Here is a 27192-nt window from a genome sequence, read left to right on the forward strand (position 1 = left end):
GGCAATGAAGACAGGGATTTGCCCACCAGTACCATAACTGGATGTCCAACAAATCATGTTTGATGCTGCATCAGACAGATGGTCATTGGTGTGTACAGTGTAAAAGGTCTGAAAGCAAAGGTCCTGCATGTATTAAGGTCTGGGGAATGTTTCTGTGGCATTCACTGGATGATCTTGTCATTGTGGAAGGTATAATGGATCAACAGAAGTATGCATCTACCCTTGGGGACCATGTCCACCACTGCATGAAATTTATATTTCCTCGGCACAATGACGTCTAGCAACAGGATAATGCAACATCTCACACAGCTCGCAGTGTATGGTCGTGGTTCAAAGAGCATTAGGATGACTTTACTGTACTCCTCTAGCCCCCTCCCCTCCCCCCCCCCCCCCCCCGCCCCCCGCCCACCCCCCAGATTTAAGGGCTATTCAGAATCTGTGAGGACCATATCGATCAGGTTGTTCATGTCATGTATCCTCAATCAAGAAAACTAGCACAGCTGCACATGACACTGGAGTCAGCATTGCTCCACATCCCTACTGGTACCTTCCAGAACCTCACTAACTCTCTTCCTGCTCACCTTGTGGTGCTCCATACTGCAGAAGTTGGTTATTTACACTTTTGATAGGTGGTCATATTAATGTGACTGGACAGTGCTTATACTGAAAAATCCTGGATAGAAGAATAAGTAAAATAAAAAAAAGGCAACATTTCAACTATAGTGGACAGGTATGTGGCACACAGATACATATAGTAGAAAAAAGTTAACTGTTTAACTGTTTTCTATTACGTATTTCTGTAGACCATGCACCAATCCTCTATAGGTAAATGATTGTCTTTCTCTTATTTTACATATTCTTATATATACTAAGAGATTGTCTTTCATGATATAACAGTTATCATTCTATCTAGTATTTTCTATTACCATATTATGTGAAACTTCATCTTAAAAGAAAAACTGTAACACACTCATACCTTTCAATATCTGCTGTCTTAGGTTGAGAGCATTTTGCAGCTCTCTTGGAAGTCTTCCTCACCTGAAAATAAAAGATATTGGTCTTACAATAAATCACATATCTTTATCAGTGCTATAGGTCATAAATATCAGCTAGAGAGAATATTAGACATTTTTCATATCTTAGGACACAAAATACGACAAGAAATGTCCAAACTTAATTAATATAAGCAAAATTAAGGCAACAGCTAAACAGGCTTCATATTATACACTTCTGACATCATCAGCGTGGGGATGATCTGTAGTATTGTAAACACTGAATAAATTTTCAGCTGCCAAGATGGCTAAAATCATTTATTCATACAGATTACTGGTTGCAGCAATTCCCTGTTGCCATCTTCAGATCGGCAAAAGATGGGACACAAATTTCAGGATATAGCAATTAACAGAACAGCTTTCACAATTATATCCAAGATATGCAACACATGGAATAACAACATACTTATGTTTCCACATTACACAATCTTCTCCTTCAGTACAATAAGTGGTGCTATACAATGTATGACCATGTTGGTACTGTGAGCTATACTAGAGGTCGGCATTTCAGTTTTAAAATAACAGCTGTTACACAATTACAACAATTACTAGTATTCACATTCATCATCACTTCACAACTGACAGCTCTCAGTGTGAACTTCTTAGTGTTGTGAACTTCTTAGTGTTACATAAGTATATCTGATGGCACAGAAGTAGTATGAACCAGTACCATCTCACATTACATTAAGGCATGGATCTACTACTCCCTGTAGTTATATATGTCTAAATAATTATCAAAACACAAAAGCTAAATCCGTATTTTACAGTAATAATGTAAAAAGGTTTGTGTATGAATTATGTCTTATGAACGTGGCACACAATTTTACAGACTTTTTTTTTTTTTTTTTTAAATTGTTGAATACTGACTTGGCTTGTGTATTATGATAATAATTTAAACTAAATTAAACACCACCCAAGCACTCCATGAAGGCCGAACAGTACCAACCAGACGCTGTGTTAAGGACTAGAAACTGCTGGGAAGCAGCGTCGAGAGGAAGTTGATGATAAGCTTCTGACAGGTCAATTTTAGAAAAATACTGGCCTCCTGCAAGTTTAATTCTTTAGGTCATAGGGTAAGTGTCGATGAGACATTGCGCATTTACAGTGGCTTTAAAATCGCCACAGAGACGAATATCACCATTGTGCTTAGCAAAGACAATGACAGGAGAGGACCACTCACTGGAAGTGACAGGAAGCAACACCTCTGAAGTAGTGAGACGATCAAGCTCCCGTTTTACCCAATCACGAAGGGCCACAGGAATGGGCCGAGCCCGAAAAAACTTAGGCTGAGCAGTGGGTTTGAGCATGATATGAGCTTCAAAGTTGTTTGGACGGCCTAACCCAGGAGAAAAAAGGGACGAAAATGTCAGCGACAAGGAATCCAATTGAGCATAAGGAATAGCATCAGAGACGATATTGACAGAGTCATCTATGGAGAACCCAAAAACGCGAAAGGCATCGAAACCAAAAAGATTCTCTGCGTTACTCTGGTCGACCACAAATATGGGAACAGTGTGAATGACAGATTTGTAAGATACCTCAGCATTAAATTGTCCCAAGAGAGAAATCTTCTGTTTATTGTACGTCCGTGATTGACGAGTGACAGGTGATAGGAGTGGAGAACCCAACTGAAGATACGTCTGAGAATTAATTATAGTGGCAGCAGAACCGGTATCCACCTGCATGCGAACATCCCGACCAAGGATTTGCACGGTGAGGAATAACTTCCCTGAAAGGGAAGAAGTGCAATTGACAGACAACACAGAAGCAGAATCAGCGTCACGGTCATGAACATCATGTATGCAGTCGGATTCGCAAATGGCAGACACATGACCCTACTTTTTGCAATTGTGACACACGGCCCAACGTTGGGGACAGTCCTCCCGTGAATGTTTCGTAAAACACCGCGGACATGAAGGAAGTTGCCGTGGGTTTTGCTGAAGTTTCTTATAGGGCTGTTTACGGTTAGGCTGAGGCTGTGCGTGGGAGCGTACTGCGGCCACGTCAGTTGGCGGGGACGCACCGCATGTGTCGTCAACAGTGCACAGAGGTTGTATTTCCCTGACGTCACCCCATGCCTCTATTTGCGCCCCAGCGGCGCAGGAAATTTCAAAAAACTGTGCGATGGATAGGACTTCATCTAGAGTCAGATTTGCCAACTGAAGGGCACGTTGCCGAACTTCTTCGTCGGGCACTGACCAGATAATAGCATCCCATACCATGTAATCGGCATAGGATTCTTTGTGAATGTCAGTAAAAAATTGACACTTTCGACTGAGGCCGTGAAGTTCAGCAGCCCAAGCGCGATAGGATTGATGCGGTTGTTTTTGACAACGATAAAAGGCAACATGAGAGGCTACCACATGCGTCTGCTTTTGAAAATAGACAGACAGAAGTGAACACATTTCAGCAAAGGACAAAGACGCAGGATCTTTCAAAGGAGCCAACTGCGACAACAACCGATACATTTGAGGTGAAAACCATGAAAGGAACAGAGACTTACTTGTTTGTTTGTCTGTGACATGAAATGCCAAGAAGTGCTGCCGAAGACGTTTTTCGTAATCAGACCACTCTTCCGCCATCTCGTCGTAGGGAGGAAAAGGAGGTATAGACAACGACGAGAAACGCCCTGCATTTGATGCCATGACAAAATCGCGAATCGCCGATGTTACAAGCATTTGCTGTTCAATGAGACCTTGCAATAGTTGCTCGACAGTAGCCATGGAAACCTGTGGGTCAATAATGAAAAGGAAAAATCCACTACCTCGTCACCAATTGTTATAACGTCAAGTTGAACACATATATTTCAAAACGACACAACACATATATGTCACTGAGCAAGTTGACAAAGCAAGACATGTGAACAAAGTGACATTCAAATGAACACTGAGTCCAAGTCTAGCGGCCGCTGCCTGGCTGGCCGCTTAGATGGCGTGGCTGCTGCATGGCTGGCAGACAGCGCCGCATGTAGAGGACGCGTGTAATTGCGCGGCGGCACTTTGAATGATCGGCTAGTCACAACAATATTATTATGTATCATGCATTCATTGCTGTATCCTAACATTTTGGTCCCACCTTTTGCAGATCCAATGATGGCAATGCAGAACTGCTGAAACCGGTAACACCAGTTTAAATGGTATCAGAAGATTGAAAACTAATATGGGAGTATACCTCAACTTTTTATGCTGATTCCAAATCCGTTTTCAGTTTCTCCTGTCACATACTGTTTTGTCACAATTTTATTTCAAAAATATACTGCTGTGCATATTGCTGAAGGGAAATTTCTCAATGTGGCCATATATACGTTCAGGCTGTTGTTCTATTTGTTATTGTGTGACCTTGAAAGTGTTGTTTATTCCAAGCCTTGAATTAAAGTGCTATATTGTGTTTATTTTCTATATTTAAGACAGTATTAATAATAGAGTTCACCTATTGTTTGTAGTTACTACAAAATCAACAATGTATGTGAACAACCCCAAATGTTTTCTGTTACATTTGTGGAAATTATACAGTGTATTAAGTAGAGAATGATTATAAGAGATTTTGTGAGAAAAGCTTACCATGCTTATTTTAAAATGAATCCTGGTGGCTAGAACAAGGGATGAGCAGCACAGACAGTTTGCCACTATTGTGGTGCGGAGGGAGCATAAAAATCACCTTCATGACTGTTACTTCTGTTAGTTAATGCCCAGCAGTTTAGTTCAAAAAATAAGAAATAAACTGTGTATCTAAGCACTGATTCAACCATTAGGCAGTTGCACATGGGGAAGATCTGATTGCTCCTCTCCCTCCAGCTATTTTAGACAACATGTCAAAAGATGATGACGAAAATAAAGCCAATGCAATCAACAAAGATGACAGTGATGTCTCCCAGCCTGAATGTAACTTTGCTCCACAACTGTTCTCTCACAATGATCTTAATGATCATGTATGAGGTTTGAATTTGCCTAAGGAAATTGTGGAACTTCTTGGCTCCCAGTTAAAAAGTAAGTTCTTCTGGACTCAGGAACATGATACTCATGGTACAGACACTGAGAGACAGAACTAATTCCTTTATTTTCACAGAACAAGTCCTTGGGTTACTGCAAAAACATAAACAAGTTAATGCACTTCTATGGTGCTGAACATGATCCTGTTCAGTGGAGACTTTTTCTAGACTCATCAGTGAGCAGACTGAAAGAAACATTGCTGCACGATGAGAATGTGTATGGGTCCATTCTTGTGTCCCATTTAGTTCAAATGAAAGAGACATATGAGAACATGAACATACTCTTAACAAGTATCCAATATGAGGAACATAATGGCTTATCTATGGTGACTTCAAAGTCACTACTAGGACAACAAACTGGTTTCACAAAAACGTTTGTTTTCTTTGTGAATGAGCCAGTCGGGCAAAGCAAAGGAACTGGAGCAAAAGAGTTTGACCAGACAGAAAAAATTTTGTGCCTGAAACTATAAATATTCTGCACAAACTGCTTGTAAAACAAAAAAAAAAAATCTTGATTCCAGCACTACACATAAAATTTGGCTTGATGAAGCAATTTGTAAAGGCTCTGCCGCAGGACAGACCCCGTTTTAAGTACCTTTCTAAGAAATTTCCCTTCATCAAACAAGACAAATTAAAAACTGGAATTTTTGTTGGTCCTCAATTACAGAAACTGATGAAAGATGGAGATTTTGATCAAACAATGTAGAAGAGAGAAAATGATGATCGCGCACCTTCTGATCTGTTACAGAGAAGTTTCTAGAGAATAACAAAGATTCTAATTACAAGACTGTTGTTGAAAAAATGTTGCAGAATTTCAAGACGATGAGTTGTAACATGAATGTGAAAGTCCAATTTCCACAGTCACATATCAACTACTGTCCAGAAAATTTGTGACTTTACAGTGAAGAGCAGGGTGAACATTTTTACTAAAATATTAAGGAGATGAAGAGTAGTTACCAATGGAACTGGAATGCAACTATGATGGTCAACTACTGTTGGATTTTTAAAGAGAGACATTTGGCATGTACAAGGACCTGCAAGGAAGTCAGAGAAAAGAAAGTTTAAAAATTAATGGAACACTGTTGACTTCACATTTTTATACAAGGCAATCATGAAATCAATTTGGGAGGGTCCTGTAGAGTATTTTTCACTTATTTTATTTTTTAAATGTGTTTTGATTAAAGATTAAACTTGTGTGAAATTGTCTTTGAACATATTCATGGGCTCAGAAGTTAAAATGTCAAAATATTACTTCTTATTTTGTGTAAGAACCTGACATGACACACAAAAAGAGACGTCATTTCTAGAATTAGCATAAAAATTGATTCGAGAACACCTACTTTCAACAAATAATCTGACAAAAAGTTTTAAAATGTAAACCAAAATGTAATCTATATGAATAAATTATTTTCATGATCTTGGAAGTTGAAATTTTTTCAGTGTACAGGCTCCCCACTGTAGCACAATAAAGAGATTAACTCCTAATACTTCCAAAATCCACCTTACACAACTCTAAATTAATAAAAAGGATGTACAGATATCAGAAAAAGATATTCTTCATCACCTACAAGATAAATCTACATGTGTGAAACCAGCTAATGTCCACAAAAATAAACTATAATCATCACAAGCAGTCATAAGCTGTGGAAGACTGGACCCTCAAATTGATAAAGTTCCTCCAACAAAGTCATACAGCAATGATTGCTCTGGCTGATTTTCACCACTGAAAACACTCCTATCCTGCTGTCATGAAAGAGATGAATTCTAGTCAACACTTCACTCAGGTTAAACAAGCTGCTCTATTAGAGGGCATAGCAGTGATAATAATTCTGTCCTCCAGAACCCCATACCTTAAATTCACCGACCATGGTTTTTGGTGTGCAACTTGCCGCAGCCAACATGGATTTTCAGTTGCCCAACAATGGATGTTATGCAAATTAACATTTCCATGGTTCATGAATGTAAAATCAGTAAATAAAATCAAATTAATAAATGTGTCATCCCTCTGAATCTGAAGTTGAGCCCATCGGTAGAATTCAATGTGACACATACAATATGTACTAGTTAATTCTTGGTAGAGACTGATACGCTAAGAATAATATTTATGGTGATGCAGAACACGAACAATACCACTCTGGCTCATGCCAGATTCCCTTGCGATTTGACACGAACTAACACAAGGATCTTGAACCACATGGCAAGAGTGCCAATTTCCATTTGCTTGTTGACAATTTTCATTTGCCAGATATATTTCCAATGCATTAAAGATCTAGTTGTTCTCAATTTATGATACACAATTTAAATGTACGACATGCAGGGTAGGTACATTGAGGATATCTTTCAGCATATAAGTCTCTAGCTCTCACTGAATTTCGTTGGCATTCTCCATAAATCAGAAGCATATCGACTTGTTCTTTGAAGGAATACATCATTCACATTTGCTTGATTCAATGATACTAGACTTACCTTTCCTATTTGTGTTGTATTGTAAAACTGTCAAATGGTGTTTACATGTCAATGGACATTAGATGAATATGCCATTTTCGGCGAATATTTACTATTTGCATGATATACGAGAGACAACTGTCAGAGAATGTCATTTGATAAGTGCCAATGTGATAAGGAATACCACTCAATCCATGATAATAAGATTGCGGCACTGCACTGATACCAATGGTCATCACTTCGAACACCTTCTGTGTGTGTGTGTGTGTGTGTGTGTGTGTGTGTGTGTGGTTTGAGGTTTTCGGGCGCTAAACAGCGTAACACCTTCTGTAAATGGACATTCATGCCACCTTTGTTATCTTTGTTGACCTTCAAAGATCTTACTGTTACACATCATTGGATTCGTCATATTATGCCCCCATTGTCCCATAAAAGATTTGTCCCACAAACTTTTCAGCTACTATCACATTTTCGGAGTTATTCTAGGTGGTAACAGTTAGTGACTCACCCTGCATAATACCATATGACATAAGAGAATGAAAATAAGCAAAGCAGACTAATTTTTGTGTCAAATGATCACATACTTCAGATACCGTTTGAATAATAAAAATGGTAGCATTAAGTCTTTGAACAAGATTCTGAATGTGCGCTTTCCATGGCAGTTTACTATCCATCTGAACACCTAGAAATTTGAAATGTTCAGTTTCACTAATCATATGCCCATTGTGTGAAATTAAAACATCAGGTTTTGTTGAATTGTGTGTCAGAAACTGCAAAAAATGAGTCTTACTGTGATTTAGCATTAGTTTATTTTCTACAAGCCATGAACTTATGCCAAGAACTGCACTATGTGAAAACAAGCCAACATTGCACACAACTTCCTTTACTACCAAGCCAGTGTCATCAGCAAACAGAAATACTTTAGAGTTACCCATAATACTAGAGGGCATATCAATTACATAAATAAGGAGCAGAATTGACCCCAACACTGATCCCTGGGGTATCTCCCCCCCCCCCTCCCCCCCCCTCAATTTGACCATACTCCACTCAGACCCCACATCACAACCATTCTTAATACTGTGAATAATGACCTTTTGCTGTCTATTGCTAAACCAATTGTGAGCTACTCCTTGTATTCGGTAATGGTGCAACTTCTGGAGCAATATTTTGTGATCAACACAATCAAATGCGTTAGTTAAATCAAAAAAATTGCCTAACATTCAAAACCTTTTGTTTAACCCATCCAGTAACTTACAGAGAAAAGAAAATATAGCATTTCCAGTTGTTAAAACAACTTCTAAAGCCGAATTGTACATTTGATAGCAAATTGTGTGGTATAAAATGATCAATTACCCTTGCATACACAGCCTTTTCAATAACTTTAGCAAACTAAGGTTGTCTATATTACACCTTTCTCCCTTTTTATAAAGCAGCTTTACTACTAAATACTTTAATCATTCAAGAAACTGACCATTCCTAAAGGAAAAATTACAGATATGGCTAAATACAGGACTAACATGTGCACCACAGTACTTTAATATTCTGTTAGGCACTCCATCATATCCATGACAGTCCTTAGTCTTCAGTGATTTAATTATGACTCTATCTCCCCCTTGTCTGTGTCACAAAGGAGTATTTCAGACATCAATCTCAGGAAGGCATTTGCCAAGGGAGTTACATGATTCGCTGTAGAAATTAAATTTTTATTTAATTCACCAGCAATTCTCAGAAAATGATTGTTAAATACTGTACATATATCTGATTTATCAGTAACAGAAATATTTTTTCTGTGAGCTGACTTTTATCATCGACTTTGTGCTGCTGACCAGACACTTCCTTCACAACTGACCATATGGTTTTAACTTTATCCTGTGAATTAGCTATTCTATTTGCATACCACATATTCTTCGTCTTCCTAATAACATTTTTAAGCACCTTACAGTACTGCTTGTAATGGGCTACGGTAACGTAATTGTGACTACTTCTAATATTTTGCTATAATTCCCGCTTTGTTCTACATGATATCCTTACCCCACTAGTCAGCCACCCAGGCTGCCTTTTACTGGTAGTACCCCATTTAGAACATTCTAATGTAAAGCAACTCTCAAAGAGCATGAGAAATGTGTTAAGGAAAGAATTAAATTTGTCATCATGCCCACCATGAGTTACTTGCATGGTTCGATGTAATGAAATACTTTCGCCCATGTGTACAATGCCATCTCTTAGTGATTTTCACCAGCCATAAGCCCATAAATATAAATCTTTAAGAACAAAAATACCAAGTGTTCTTCGCGCCAATTAGCAGAGTAAGTATCGCAGTTCTACATGGACATATACCATGTTTGCAGAACTGATACTATCCTTGCTAACAGCCTATCCCACACCTGGGGTGTTATCTCTCCTCCTGTGAACTTTGAAGATGTTGTTCAAGAACAGGAGAGTGACAAACAACTGGACAGCCTCTGTCATGACACCTACAGTGACCTACAACTTGATCTAGTGCCCATTCCTGGTTCTACATGCAAGATTTGGTATGATTTTTCTACAGGCACACTCCATCTCTCCCAGAGAAATTTCAGCACTGTGCTTCTGACCACATCCACATACTTTCACAAGCAGCATTAATACCACTGTGTTGTTCATGTCTCAAAGTTTCATCTGGTCAGGATATGGGAAGACTGCCATCAATAGGCATTTGCCCGCACTGCATTCCAGCAACCCAAAGTCAGAAGGCACACCCATGCACCTCTTGGTGCTTTCAATGCAACACACTGCTTTGCTCATGTCCATGTGGACATCATGGGCCAACTCCCCCCATCCCATGTCAAGCATCACTTGTTGACAAGAGTGGACTGCTTCACACGCTGGCCAGAGGTAAAACCCTTAGTGGACATCATCGCTGATACCACCAACACTGCTTTTGTTGACACCAGGGTGGCATGCTTTGGCTGCCCCATTCATGTCACAATGGATCATGGCCACCAGTTTGACACTGTATTGTTTACACACTTCGCTCAACTATGTGGCATGCAATTGAATTAAATGGTTTTAGCTTCATCATAACTTGCATTGAGAAGTATCTATTTTTTATTTCTTGATGGTGACTAGTCTCGGACACCTGTGCCCATTTTCAAACCATCTGCACTATAAGTGTTACATATAAAAGTGAAAGCCCATTTACAGAAACTGCCCCTGCAAATTTTCTGTTGTTATGTCGGCCATATACTGTTCTGATTACTGCAGGGATAGTTTCTGTACATAGACTATAGCCTGCAGTTGTCATACTTACAGGACAGATGGTTTGAAAATGGACACAGGTGTCTGAAACTAGTCACCATCAAGAAATAAAAAATAGATACTTCCCAATGCAACTTATGATGACGCTACAGCCAATTATTTCAATTACAAGACAAGTTGCAGACCTATTTTTCACCTGCAGCGTACTGCAAATTCATATTTATGTGGTATGCAGTTACACAGAACTACCAGCTACAACCTGGTGTCTTTCAGTGGGTCCATCTAACACTGAAAGCCTCCCTAACTTGCCACAATGTTGCCTGGATGGAAGCACTCCCTGTGGTACTGCTTGGTCTGCGAGTAACACTGAAAAAAGCAATCGGCACTTCACCTGCCAACCTCATCCACAGATAATCTCTTGTCATTCCTGGTGATTTTATGGAGGAGGTACCACCACCCTATGATGCCTTGGACGCTCCACTGGCAGAATGTCTGTGTACCCATATGGTCCATCTCCAACCTCACGTACCAATGCGACCTGACACCAGCGAAGTATTCTTCAGAGCCACATTGTATCATCACCTGCAGTGAGAGAATGCTTGACATCAAGTGCAATGCCAAGACAGTCAAGGTGCCAACTGGCCAAATAAGGCTGGCTTATGCCTTGACTGGTCCTGCTGCCATTCACTTCCTTGAACCAGTGGAAGACATGTCAATGAATGATACTTCCCCCCATTGCGGATCAGGCAGAACTGACACCATTTCATGAAACTCACAGCCTTGAAGCCAACAACAAATTACTATGGACAGCTCGCAGCCAGTGCTGCCTGCCATTGTTGTCACTAGCCAGTGGTGCAAGGATATGCCCACTGTGCATCCTGCCAGACCCACATGCTGATATCATGTGCCACCGCCCAGTCACTGCTGACAGTCCTGCAACCAATGTTCTCTTGCTGGACACTACGAAGCACATTAAATGCAAATATCTGTCACACAGGCCAGCCACAGGCTGGATACCTCAGAGCTACTTGCAGTTGGCATAAATTGTCTGTATACAGTTTGGAAACCATGTGCTGGAATATACCAATGTCTAATTGGAAGTAATTCCACATGAAAGTCATAGTGGCCCTGAGGATGTGACAATATGACCCTAAGGCAAGGAACCCTCAGACCACCATATAAAGAACCACGAACTAGATCCTGACCTTTCCACTCTATTTACATATGGGACATAGGAAGAATGATTGCTCAAATTCCTCTGTTCTCAAGTCAATTACTCTGATCTTGTCTTCATGCACCCTGCAATAGTGAAGTGTAAAAGGTTGAGCATATTCCTAGATTCTTCACTTAGTTGGGATTCCTGAAAGTCTATCTTTAAGTGTCTGTGAATACAGGTTTTTCAGCATTTACATGACAATCTCTTGTGGATCAAACAAATCTATCACAGTTTATGATGTGTTGACAGAAGTGCCGACACAGTGTGATTTGAGGGGACCGCAATGCATGCTATAAACACACGAAGGATGGCGTGAGGTCTGAAACAGGATACGTAATGAATGCTATAAAGAAAAGTACGTAGCTGCTGGAATACTTAACTTTAATCCATCCTTGTTGTACATCGCTATTGACGATACAAGTGAGACTCTGTATATTCAGGCAATAAACTACTAATGGCGCCTTGCTAGGTCGTAGCCATTGACTTAGCTGAAGGCTATTCTAACTATCTGCTCAGCAAATGAGCGAGGCTTCGTCAGTGTGCTTCGCTAGCTACGTCGTCCGTGCAACTGGGGCGAGTGCTAGTCCGTCTCTCAAGACCTGCCATGTGGTGGCGCTCGGTCTGCGATCACTGACAGTGGCGACACGCGGGTCCGACATGTACTAATGGACCGCGGCCGATTTAAAGCTACCACCTAGCAAGTGTGGTGTCTGGCGGTGACACCACAGTTTAACCATGTTGTCCTTCTTTGTATATGTACAATATCCCTTAATAAGCCTATTTGGTATGGATCTTTATTCATCCCACTCACTTGAGCAATGTCTTATTGTTTAGTAAACCATCACTTTTGTACTGTGACTGCATTTACCCTGTATTCTACCAGTGAACCAGTCTATCACTGCTGCTTTGCCTATGACTGAACCTACGTGGTCACTTCATTCTATATCTCCACAAATTGTTACAGCCAGATATATGGAGCTGATTGATTCCAACTGTGGCTTATTGATACTTTAGTCATACAATCTAATGTTTTGTATTTTGTGAAGTACACAATTTTATACTACAGTGGCCCCTGCCCGCTCCCCCAATCAATCTACAATGTATTATAATAAAGGGAAACATTCCACGTAGGAAAAATATATCTAAAAACAAAGATGATGTGACTTACCAAATGAAAGTGCTGGCAGGTCGACAGACACACGAACAAACACAAACATACACACAAAATTCAAGCTTTGGCAACAAACTGTTGCCTCATCAGGAAAGATGGAAGGAGAGGGAAAGACGAAAGGATGTGGGTTTTAAGGGAGAGGGTAAGGAGTCATTCCAATCCCGGGAGCGGAAAGACTTACCTTAGGGGGGAAAAAAGGAAAAAAGGACGGGTATACACTCGCACACACACACACACACACACACACACACACACACACACACACACACACACACACACACACACATATCCATCCACACATATACAGACACAAGCAGACATATTTATGGTCTTTAAATACGTCTGCTTGTGTCTGTATATGTGTGGATGGATATGTGTGTGTGTGCGAGTGTATACCTGTCCTTTTTTCCTTTTTTCCCCCCTAAGGTAAGTCTTTCCGCTCCCGGGATTGGAATGTCTCCTTACCCTCTCCCTTAAAACCCACATCCTTTCGTCTTTCCCTCTCCTTCCCTCTTTCCTGATGAGGCAACAGTTTGTTGCGAAAGCTTGAATTTTGTGTGTATGTTTGTGTTTGTTTGTGTGTCTGTCAACCTGCCAGCACTTTCATTTGGTAAGTCATATCATCTTTGTTTTTAGATATACAATGTATTATAGTTAGAAGTATTTGCAAGTTATGTATATAATCTGATAGGGACTTCATCAAACCATAGAGCTTTGTTCAATTTTAGAGATTTCAGCTATTTCTCAACACAACTGACACATCTACATGGCTTGTTCAGAAAGTAAGTGTACTGTGACTTTTTTTGTTTTTTGATGGTTGGCAAGTAGTAGAGGGAGTTGCCCTGTCCAGAGCAAGCACTGCAGAGCCATGGTAGCATGTAAACTTATGTTGTAGTGTCCAGTTGTGTCAAAGGTGTCAGTAAGAAATCCTGTCAAGTGTAAGCCATACGCTGTGATCTGCTTCCTATTGATGGAAGGAATAACACCTACCAAAATTTGTTCACAAATCAAAATGGTTTACAGCAAAGGTGTTATGGACAGAATGAGTATGTTTAAGTGTTGTAGGGAGTTTGGCGGAGGCAGAACAAATGCTCATGATGACAGGGGAGTGGAAGACCTTACATTTTGACTGATGACTTGGTGCAAAAAATTAAAAAAAACTGTTCATGATGACTGCCAACTGACAGTGGATGACGTTTCTACAATATTTCCACAGCTCTCCAGAACTGTCTTATATGAGACACTCACAGAAACACTGGGATACCGGAAACTGTGTGCAAGATACGTCCCAAAAAGCTGACAGAGCAGCACAAAAAAAATCGAATCAATGGCACACTAGAGTCACTTGAGTTAAAAGGTGAGAATTTTCTGACCTCTATTTTGACTGGAGATGAAATGTGGGTGGCTCATCACATGACTGAGACAGAAAGACAGTCGTCAAAGTGGTGTTACACCAAAAAATTCAAAACCACAATTTCGGGCAAAAAAATCATGGCTTCAGTGTTTTGGGACTTAAAAAAGCATCACTCGGGTCAAATTTCTGCCTCAGAGGGAGACAATCAATGCACAAACAAATTGCAAAACCCTAAAAAAGCGCAAAAGGAGCATTCAAAACAAAAGGAGGGAGACACTAGCAAGAGGAGAGGGCCTGTTGCATGACAACATCCCTTCTCACACAGCCTTAGCCACCAAGGTGCTCTTGGAACCATTTGGTTTGGATTTTTTAAAGCCCCCCACTTCCCATATTCCCCTGACTTGGCAATGTCAGATTATCATATATCTACATCTCTGAAAGCTCATCCATGTGGAATGAAATTTTCAACTGATGAGCAGGTACAGAAAGTGGAGGAAGGAGCTGGTGGCAGAGTTCTTTGAGGAGGGCATAAAGAAGCTTATGCCTTGGGCTCATCACATGCACTGAACTGGAGGGCAAGGCAATTAGCAGAAAAATAGTCAGTAACTGTATTAACAAAACCCTGTAACTTTTTTTCAACTTCTGTTATTATAAAAAACTATAAAAATCAAGTGCGCTTACTTTCTGAGCATGCTTCCTATATCACTCATCTCTGCAGTGGTGAGAGAATTAAACACAGCCAGTACTTCTGTATCTTCCTTTGTAAAGGAACATTCAAAAACAGATCAGCATTTCTGCTTTTGCTCTGTTAAGGCAATTTCAGTTCCTGCGTTATACATGCATGTCTTAATGCTAATGTTGGTGCCACAGACTGTGTTTGCATATTTATTTGTGTTTTATGAGAAATCTTTTGATAAGATACTGCAATGATACTCACTGCAGATTCCACAATTAATGCTTCTGACAGTCAAATACATTTCATTTGGCATCTACCTATAGTTATATTTGCTTTCCATTTTATGCAGTATTCCCATTAGGTCAATAAGTACTCTGCTACCCTGTGCTTGGTCATCTATTTTTCCAAATTTGGGCAACAATTCCTCTGCTTGTTAATGCAAGTAATTCCTATCAGTCACTCGCCACTATCAAAATCCCATACATTCTCTCATAATATTTAGTAGGCTCATCTTTCTGATTATTAAAACTCAAATGCACTGTTGTGACTAGTACTGGCCAAGCTACTCATTACATCACATTCTTTGGAAGCCTTTTAATGCACTGCATGTTTGCACTCACACTACCTAGCATGACAGAATAACTCAGTATTGGTAAACTTAGTTATCAGTCTTATATTGTCAAACTGCAATGATGCTGCTCATTCTCAACCAATGTAATAATCAGCAATTCATGATCGTAATCTAATAAACTGTCCATTCACAGCTATGACTAGGTTCATTGTTCACAATATGCAGAACTTTCTAATTCCAGTTCGGCTGAATCCAGAAGATGTTACCACCTTCCGTTTTTGTTAATGGTAGAATTATATCACTTCTGTTTAGGACCAGAGACTGCTATGTCATACCAGCACTTCTTTGGCTTGATATGGCAGATGTCATATTGATTTTGGCATATTTAGCTGTTTTCTATTAAGGCTTTCTGTATGCCAGTACAATGCATTGGCGTGTTGAAGGTTTATCACAAACAAGAACCCCTTGTAATAAAATATCAGTTGATGATGCATCAACAATATAAGCCTCAAGAGGTACTGTGATAGTCAACACAAAAGACGAAAATTTCATGTCTTTGGTGTAGTGCAGTGGATAAGGACGTGCATTACAGATTTGAAGGAAGTACGTTCAAGTCCTGCTATATGCCAATTCTTTTTTTTTTTTTTTTTTCTTTTTTTCCATCTTAGTATTCTTGACATATTCTGGGACTTTCTTATGAGTGAAATACAATTATGTTCTGCAATATTCAAAGTTATTTACATTTCTGTCTGATTAGAAAACAAAGGACGAAATAAATATCCAGTTTTTTATTTCCGAATATGTAGCAGTTTATGAGTATGTGATAGGCAGGAACCTAAGAGGATAGTTTAAATTCATATTCTTCCATGTCACAAATATTTGGCTGTTTATTTCCTTGTGTACACAAAGATTTTGAAGAGACAGATACTTCACATGTTATAACCAATGGCATTTCTTGCTGGTATAATTCTGCCGCTAACGACAAGTGTCAACTTTGGGCCATGGGTATTTTGTGTCAGGTCACTGCCAGCATTTTCAGTCTAATGGGCCAGTTTAGGGAGACCAATTTATTGGTTGTCTGATAAATTGGATGCCTGTAGGCACTTTGTGAACAATTTTTCTTGTAGGACAGTTGGATGGGTCTGACCATCCAACAGTCGACCCTCCCTTAACTTAACTCAACAAATTGTGCCATGTTCAGCACTGTACAGCCAACCTCCCAACTGACAATCTTTTGCTGTCTGTGTGCATGAAAATAGATGCTGTTCAAAATGGCTAATGTGGCAGATAGTAAGGCTGATAAAGGTGGAATTACAGAGTTTTTTGGGAGATATATAGAGAGTGTAAAAGCTTGTGGGACACTACACCTGAAGTGCGCAGCAACAGAGAAGTGAGAAATGGGGGCAATAGGGACAGAAAAGAGCAGCAAGAGCTCATTAGTGTGGTCAAAAAGCTAATGTCATCATAACCGGAACAGTGAGAGCAATTTCAACTGCATGCAGTTCTCACTTACAGGAAATGTAGCCTCAACAACAGGTCATTGCCAAAAACTTATTTCTTAAGTTTTATGTTTATCCAAGTTGGACTAAATTCTCCTCTCTCCAGCATCACTCTTCTGCCACAAATTATATCTTTCCCCATCATAAAAAGACCTGTAGTTCCAATCCCTTTTCCATCCCCTGTACACATCATGTCAATCTCTTCTTCCACTGACCTGCGCACCTTTCCCTCCAATGCCGCCACCACTCCTGTTAAACTACACACAGCCAAGAGTGGACGTGAGGAATGTAACCTATGGAAGTGTTCTGATTTTCCACTGATGAGGCATCTTCAGTTTCTTTCACTGCTATTATTTATGACAGTTACATACCCTACGACTGCATAATAATAGAGTTTATGTGAATATCACTTGCTTCATCTTTTTATTTATTTTACATTAATTTGATATACAGTAGAAGCTTGATATACTGCTGTCTGACACATCGCACCTCCAAATATAACGTGGCACAAAGTATGTCCCCCAAAACAAAATATCTTTTATGAACAATTCTTGCCTCCTTAGTACATTTCAAAAACTCAAAAAAAGTCTTATTACAGTCTGCATGTAGCTTTTCTGCAGTCTAATTTACTGCTGTAACCACTGAGCTGTCTAAGCAATAACCAAAATAGATGGATGTAATTAAACTCATCCTTTGGTTTATCACATACCAGAATTGCTGCTGGGCAGAAGCTTGAACACACATCACATGGTTAACATTGTGATGCAGTCAACAACATAACCATACAACAGTGCTTCACAGTAATCAAAATAGTATGACCATTATGGGGATCATAAATTATTGATTCATTTTCTAGATTTATGTGTGGTTGTTACAATATCACAGAAATTGAAAGCATGTCCTGTGAGTGATAAACTAAAAATTATTGATCATGTGAAGAATGGTGAAACTAAAGCAAGCTTATCATGTGTTGGTGGTGTACCTGAAGGAACAATCACAGAATGGGTGAAAGAAGAGAATAAACTTAAAATTTTTGGAAACACAGTTGAAAGGAAGGTGGGAATGGATCGAAAAAGGACTAAATTAGTAATAGACAGTGAACTTGACAAATTCCTTTATAGTGGTTTCTAACAAAGAGAAGTCAAAGTGTGTCATTTTCCAGGCCAGTTATTTTCACTTTGATTTACATGGCAACAAAGATTTTATAGCTTCTGATGGATGGTTTTTAAGATTTGGCTATATCACCATGTTATTCACCAAACAACCACTTAACAAGAAGCAGCATACTTGCAATTTCCTGGAACTCTACACAAAGTAATGGTAGATGAAAATTTAAATGATTGTCAAGTGTACAATTGTGATGAAACAGCGCTTTATCATTGATTGCTTCCAATCAGAACTCTCAATACAAAAAAATAGGCGATAGGATGTGTTTGAAAACGAATAAAGACAGAATAACTATCCATTTTTCCACAAAAAAAACAGGAAGCCAGAAGCTGAAACCTCCTTGTATAGGTAGAAGTAAAAGCCCATGATGTTTCAAGCATGTAAACGTGTCATCATTACAATGCACTCACAGGAATTCAAAGAATGCTTCGATGACATGTGGCATTTTCACCAGATGGTTTCAAGAAGAATTTGTTCCTTCTGTGAGAAAGCACCTACTGTCATTGAAACTGAGACATTTTCACCAAATGGTTTCAAGAAGAATTTGTTAACATCATTGAGAAAGCACCTATGGTCACTAAAGCTGAGAGAAGAAGCTCTACATAGCCTCAGTCACTGTCCAGCTCATCTATCTGCTGATGTGTTGCTATCTAAAAATAGAAAAATAAAAACTTTGTTTTTGCCAAAAAACACAATGGTATTAATTTGACCACTGCATCAGGGCATCATATGAGCATTTAAGACTCATTATCATTATGAACTGCTTCAATAGTAAATTGAGATAAAGAAATGGAAATGTTATTAAAATCTATAAATCTTAAGAGTGTTGCATACTCAGTAGATTTGTCATGGCAAAGCATCAGTCTAACCACTATTAGGAATTGCTGGAACAAGTGAGCCATTGAAGGAAATGCAACAGATGAATGTTGTAGTGACACAGATTTCAACAGCAGTGACATCCAATCTGCATGTGATGTTCTAGGTGCAATACTGATCTTGAAGACTCAAATCATTGGGCAGTTGTCAACTACAAGGAACTGATTTCAGAAATCACAGATGACAAGACATCATTGCTGCTGTTAGAAATGGCAGTAGTGAAGCAGTCAAGGATGAAGATGACCAAGAAGATGAAGCTGACAAAGAAAGTATAGATGATGTTCCCAGTACACATGAAATATTGGATTAATATAAATAAATTGATTATGTGGATGTAGCAACAAAGTGAACCAAACCAAACTGAGGTGCACCTGATGAGCATAAAACAATATGCACTAAGGAAACTGCTTGAATTGACCTGCCAAAGAAATCTAACTGAGTTCTTTAAAGCAGTAGAATAATGACACACTGCAGTCTGCGAGCAGTATTTTAAACTATCGTACTGTATTTGACAGTGTATTCAAACTCGTGTCGTGTTATTGTTTGGTCGACACTTGAGAGTGAAGTTCATCTCATTGCTGAAACCTATTTGGTAAGTTTCTGAAATTTTTACTTCTAATGTTCTTTAAATTTAAATACAGTATGTATAATACTGAATTACGTGTTCTTCCTAACTATCCATGCATAATCTGTCATTACATGGCTCATTTTCGATCTACCCTAGGTACGCTGTAATGTGGGAATAATGCATGTCCCCCAACAATTCTGTTACATCGGACTTCTACTGTATTTCCTCAGGCAACTATAAATCGTGTTAGAGGTTTCAGGAATCATTTTTGATAATAATTAGGGAGATACAACAGCACTGAATTTGCTCATAACTTTTTCTAGTGGCTGTTAACCGTAATGTAGCTAACAGTCCCTCCTCAAAGTTAACAGCCTGTTTCATAATTGTATTCCATTCCATTAAGAACCGTTTGGTGGTGTTCAGCAACTCTGAAAAGCATGTTTCATCCATTCTTAAATAGTTATGAAAATCCATGGCTTGCAGCTCCTTAAGGTTGTGTGGATGAATACCTTTATCCGCGTTAGCCATTTCTTTGGCCACAGTTTTCTCTCAGATTTTCCTGGCCTTTTTACCTCTAAAACAGCTAAGACATATTACAGTTTTGGTTTCTGTGTTAAAAAAGCAGCATCTCATTGAACATAACCCTAATGAACTTGCTATAAACAATTCCCAACCAGCGATAGCAACAGGGTGAGACTGCAATTATTGAGTGCAGTTGGTTGGGATGTGTATAGGCTGCCATGAAATTGGTCGGTGGGTTGGTTGGACAATAAATTGGTGTGTGTGTAGGGCCCTTAACAATACAATACTTGTGTGTACTGTAGCCGAATGCTAATCACTGCAAAATCGAAGGGTGTCAGTGTTTTCTTATGTTTATATTACCATACCAGCACTTCTTAAAACGCAACTACACTTAATACCTACACATAGGAGTCACTGCCCAATTGCTACAAATCACAGGAAATTCATCAAGTCATGTATGGATTCCAAGTAATCAGCAATAAATATCTGCAATCTATCTACATGTGATCTGCACAATGTTCACAAAACATGGTGACTAATTGCTGTGATCCACTGCTTGTGTGTGAGTCCCTCTGTGAAACGACTCTTGTGGCATGCCATATCAGTATGTCCAGTCAATGAAAGAAAATTTGGGGAAAAAGTTTTGTACAGTAGTAGGGGGTGAATGTAATGAATAATACAATAAAAATCCTGATTGATGGGCCTTGAATGAGGAGGTATGGGGGCACTTATAAGTCACTTTTTTAGGCTTTTCTTGAATATCTCAAAGACAAACTACATTAAGTTTCCTACAGAAAAGGACCTACTCATTTTTTTCTTTAGGACTAGTTTCCACACAGCACAGGATGCAAAATTTGCAGTTCATTAAAAATAGTGTTTTAATGGTACAAAATTAATGTTTGTTAATCAATGAAGTGTGTTAAGAACGAATATTAAATGTTTGTACAACATATAGTTGCAACAGAGATAAATTGTGTTCTGGGGTGTTTCAAGGTGGAAAAGTGGGAATGGAGGTTAGAAGCATGAGGGACGATGGGTCGCAAAATTACCTTGCACGTGACTGAATGCTGAAAGACTGGAAAGAGAGTGGAAAAAATTGCTCCACCCCATCTACAAATCTTCCATGACACCTGCTAATTACACAAGACAAAACATGCATAGCATTGGAAGGTTCAAATGGTTTTCCAAAAATCACTGAAAATGTCTAGCAAGAAAAGGTAAGTTTCCATTTCAGATATTTTGTTTGAAGGAGCCCTCTGCTTCATTCAAATTAATTCATACTTTTACCTTTTGCTTTATACAGTTACCTTTCAGTACAGCCATATTGTTTCACACGGAAACAACTCTGGTTATTGTATTATTTCATAACACTCTCATATTACAGTACAATCAAATTGGTTAGGAATACAGTGATATGTCTTTCAATACTTCTTCCAGTTCTGCACAACAAAATAGCCTGGAATTGGAGTATCCTCTCTTTGAGAAAAGTACTTATCTCTATACGCTTTATATGACATAGGGTTGTAAACAAGTGGAATGTGGTGTTAAAGTGTCCAGACACTGTACAATGGTAATCTCGTTTACTCGCAGATGAAGAATATTAGAGATGCTGGCAGAGAAATATTTTATCTTGACGAGTCATGAATAGACAAAACCTAACATGCAGTAAATCCTGTCAGAGGGCTGGTGCATTATGTGAAGATTGTGTTGTGGGTGCCACAGGATGGGGGAGTGCATCAAGAAGACTGATAGTTGCAGATGTCAGATCCAAGAATGGGTTTGTCAGGGAAGTGCAGCTTAATGTTCTGGGCAAAATCAACACAGGGTGATTATCATGAGCAGACAAATTTGATGAACTTTAAAAGTGCTTTTAAGAGAATGTACAGCCAAATACCTCAACTAATTCAGTTACTGTTGTGGATAAAGCACCTTACCATAACCAGCAGACTGAAAGAACTCCTATGAAGTTTGACATGAAAGCGTGAATGTGCTTGAGTGGCTGCAACACAGAAATATCCCCTGCAATGACAGTATGAGGAAGGATGAACTGTAAATGAAGTACATATAAGCCAGTCAAAAAATGGACTTGTTGACTGAAATCAAAGGCCACCAGGTTGTCCACTTGCTGCCTTATAATTGTGATTAGTATGCAACAGAATTAGCACAGGCAAAAATAAAAAGGCATGCTACAGAGTGCAACACATCAGAGGACTTGTCTGCCAGAAGTATGCTGAATCTTGTGGGTACTTCCTTCCAACCAGTTATGGCCAAGGAAAATTAAAGAGATAGAAGAAGAACACTGGGCAACATATGGTGTCATCAAAATTCCTACTGATGAAATTATCTTTAATACAGTGACATCAAATTGAAGTGAGGAAGAATCAGACACACAAACAGATAATAACATACATCCACATATATCCTCACCTCCTCTTAAATTTAACACACTGCAAGTCTTATGAAATGATAGAATTTAATGAGTATCTTTTTGCTTCCCACCTCAGAGAAATAGATAGCTGTTTGTTTGTTTAGTTTATTTTGACATAAGATTATCTCAGGAAGAGGACTGAGCACTTACATGCTATCATAATTGCCACATTTTAATGCTGTTTCCTGATTGTTTCTTAGTTTAGCCATGTTTAAGGCTGGTCTTGCAACAATATGACTGTAATTAGTTATTAATAAATGCAAGAGAATACCCAACTGCCAATTTAAATTAGGTAGTCCACATTTTAGGGCAAAATGTCTGGTTAAATATGAGCATAATGCTGAGTCCGGCTTTTCTGTTTTTGGACCTGGTAAGCCCACCAGAGGAAGAATAAAAACAAGAGTCCCATAGCACTTTGGATTTGTACCATCCTAAAAAGTAAGTTACCATATCATTGAAAATAAATTACAACTTACTTAAATTAAATTCAAAAAATAAATAAGGCAGCAGTTACTTTGTCAGCTGGGTGGCACCAGCAAAGTGTGTCACCTTTAAGGCTTGATGCACAGGTATGGTTTATTATCATATGTTTGCAGCATTATTTTCTTGCGCATTTCAACAGTACATGTGAAACATGCAAACTCAGTGTGAGGACACAGTGAGAGAATCGTATTCACTGACCATTGCTGCATTACACTGATCTTGCCAATTGCTGTGAAGCAGCACACATTGCCAGAGAATAGGGCAGTGCACATGTGGTCACACCTCTAGGAAAAGCTGTAATCAGCTTGCAATGGAAGCAGCTGGTTTCAGCACTGAATTGCTCATTGAAGAGGTGCAAAAAGACCTTGAAATATGGGACACATCTCACAAGCAGTATCATGATAAGATTAAGAAGACAGGCACATACTTGCAAATCTGTGTAAAGTTTTGTGAGGGTTTCACTGCAAAACAGATTAAGAGAGTTGTGAGGGTTTCACTGCAAAACGGATTAAGAGAGAGAAATGATCTAGATACACAACACTGTTAAGCTATTTGGTGTTTGTGTTCTAGAGGTTCCACTTTTCCTCAATTGTGGCCATTCAGAACTTGAAAAGGCACTAAACAGCAAATGCTTTGCTCCCTGCAAAGAGCTCTTTCTTCAGAATGAACCAATCTTCAGTTAACAATAACAGTTTGAAATAAATTCTGTTACTTGAGCTGGTTCACTGTAATCAATGTTTTATTGTATTGCAGCCACAAAGTATATAATTGCACACAATTCAATAGTGTGTAGAGCACCAAATGTATTTGGTCAGAAACGTGCTAAGAAGGAAGTGGTTTTGTAGCAGTGCCAGCCATAGGCAAGCTTGGGTGTTACTCCTTACAAAATATAACACAGTTATCACATCAGTGCGAAGCAAGCCAGCCTGTTAAGGTATGAAACAGCTGACACAGCAGCATCCAAGCAGAAGAGAGCAGAAGCCTTTCCACACTGGTGGCTGCCGAAATGTTTAGTATGTCACAAGGCATAGCACAGCCCAAGCAAGTGCAGCTTGGAAGCTGATAAATACCTAACCACTTTCCACTAACGTCACTTCTGCTAGAATTGCAGCTCTACCACTATGGGGCTGTGATACATGGGCACCATCCAGAATACTTTTCATCCGAAATGCAGTTCATGAACAACATTTTGACTCTGTGCCAATGCAGCCCACTCCAAAACCACAGAACCTGGAGTCACCAGCACATCAAACCAGCACCAGCCCTGGGAAGCAGCTGACCAGAATCAATGTGGGGCAGTGGGTCACTGCCATTACATCACCTACCTAACACCTGTTGGCCAGTGCAAGGTGCATGAGCTATGCCACAGTACACATGGCCACAGCTATCTGAGATTGCCTGGACCCACTGACAGAGGCAGTTGCATCACGAGTCACTACCCAGCCTACACTGTGCTACGTCAGCATTGTGAGGTGACAAACACAGAAGACCATTGGATGCCTCAGCCTTGTTTCCATTTCCTGCATTTAGCCACAGCAGGAAGCCATAATAAAACAATCTGAAATTTCAGGCTGACTGACTGGCACCTCGCAGCATCCCCATTGCACCACAAATACGCCATCTATTACTACTGGTGTTAGAAGTGGGATACGATAGCCCATTTTTAGAGATATGTGGTCAACATCACAGTGCCCAACAAACAGGCAACAATGGCATAAACGCTAACAGACAACTATATACAAAAGTCTGGGGTATCTGAGATGATAGTGATGGATCAGAGAACCAACTTTGCAGATTTGTTCAAGGGATTGTGTAAGCTGTTGTGTGTAAAAAAATTGAGAATAAGTCCTTTACACCCTTAAGCCAATGGAAGAGTGGAAAGAGTTCACAGAAGTATAGTGAAGATGCTAGGATACTATTTGGATACACACCATGCTAATTAAGGTGTTTATTCCAGCCTCAGTGTACAACTCGAAGCAGCACACGAAAACAGTGCTGTCAACACATGAGGTAGTATATGCCTGTTAAGGGGCCATCACTACCTGACATTTTAAGGGTCAAGAAGGGTAAACAGAACAATTTGTGAAAGAGTTTAAGAATGATAAGGGAAATTTGGAACAGTATGTGCAAGGCTAATACCAGAGCACTAGAAAAGCAAGAAGAAGCAGCAGTGAGCTGTACGACAAGAATGCCACAATACAAGGTTGGCCAATGGATAATGTTATCGAATTCTTATATTCAAAAGGGGAAGATAGAATTTTTTTCAAAATATCAAGGGCCATATCAGGTTGAGAAAACTACATCATCAGTGAATGTCATGACCTAGTCGCCAATGAGAATGACAATTGCATGTGTGGGATGTCTGAGACCATTTTGTGGGTATTCAGAAGTTATTCCAGGAATTTTGGGGTTGGAATGGAAGGAAAATGTGAAAAAGAAAGTGCAGGTTGGTGAGAGAGAAGTTTTAGATGGTCCAATGAGAAGTCCACAAGCATTATTGCCTTGGAGATAAGAGTAGATTTATGTTTCATGTTTGTTAGGTATAAGTAAAGAAAAACATATAGTGTAAGAAGGATGAACTACTGTGAGGCAGCAGGGGCCTTTCAGGGAAAGGGAAGGGTAATGAGTGTCCCTGGCCTCAGGTTGGGTGCTTCAGGAGACAAGCTGGAGTAGATGCAGCCTATCACCATGCTATTGGTTATTGCTGGAGTAAAATCACTGCAGAACTAGCATCTGGAAGGGGGAGTTATATTCACAAAACAAGAGGAGGCAGTTAATAGTAACCATTGGGTTACATATACGTTATTTAAGGTATGGGGAATGCAGAATGAGGTGAGTTGGCTGGAGGAAGCATTAAACATTTTTGGCAGGTTGAGGAGAATTACGGAGTGCTTACAGGAGTTACAGGGGTATATATGAGGACACATGGGACTTATCAGAAATTGAGAGGTGAGATGACACAGGTCTGGAGAGTATACTGCATACAATGAGGAGGAGAAGTTGGATCAACATGGGAGACCAACCTCTGAAAACTGTGATTTGGGCAGCTGACAAGGTAGACATTAGGAGAATGAATGACACGGTAAAAGTAGTAAAGCGTGGGTACAAGGAAACATGGTAGCAAATTTCTTTAAAGTCAGTACCACCATAAGACTGTTGTTTATTAACAATGCTACATTTACACTTACACAATCATGATTTAGCTACAAAGTGCAATTATCAAGTGTTTTAAGTGTTACAAATTGCCTAAGATGGCATACTGTCATTTTAAAATACACTATTAGACACACTGTCTATTTTAATAGTGTATTTTAATACAACAGTATGCCATCTTAGGCAATTTATAACACTCAAAACACTTGATAATGGCACTTTGAAGCCGAAACCATGATTGTGTAAGTGTAAATGTAACACTGTAAATAAACAACAGTCTAATGGTAGTACTGACTTTAAAGAAATATATTATGACTGTAGCCCCACATTATGAAAAAGTTATTATGGTAGCAAATGAGTGGCACATAATAAGGACTGCAAGTTTGGAGGCAGATGTTTTAAACAATACTTGATTATTATGCCAGCTGGCTGAAGAAGTAATGAACTATACAAAAACTGTAGAAGAATCAGTGAACCAAAACAATAAGAGGTTGCAAGCTGGATTAGAAATATTCAATAGGTAAGTAGTGATAATGATGCAGTTACAGTCCTTGGAGAACAGTGCACAGGAAGCAAGCAGACAGATATCAGAACTGTAGGAAACTACACAACAGGCTGTGCGAAAATGACAGGGAGTAAACTTGTTGTGCTGTTTGAGGCTTTCCCGGCGCTGCATCTGCTTGATAGGTTCTCGGGACTTACGCCGGATAATATTGTAGAAGCCGCACAATATTTCAGCGAGACAACTGCCCGCCATCTTCAGGTGCTACTGTCGCGTCGCTGAGA

At 39.4% G+C, this 27192-nt stretch overlaps 1 protein-coding gene across 2 annotated transcripts in view; it reads right to left on the reverse strand.

The window, feature by feature from the left end:
- The window catches only part of LOC126416582 (uncharacterized), a 213791-nt gene that overhangs the window by 153426 nt on the left and 33173 nt on the right, over positions 1-27192 (reverse strand). For both annotated transcript variants that reach the window (XM_050084332.1, XM_050084334.1), the window contains exon 2: positions 977-1038. In XM_050084332.1, the coding sequence (XP_049940289.1) occupies positions 977-1038 (62 nt within the window). The remainder of the gene's footprint in view (positions 1-976; positions 1039-27192) is intronic.

Source organism: Schistocerca serialis, chromosome 8 (genome assembly GCF_023864345.2).
Source record: "Schistocerca serialis cubense isolate TAMUIC-IGC-003099 chromosome 8, iqSchSeri2.2, whole genome shotgun sequence".
Taxonomy (NCBI): domain Eukaryota; kingdom Metazoa; phylum Arthropoda; class Insecta; order Orthoptera; family Acrididae; genus Schistocerca; species Schistocerca serialis.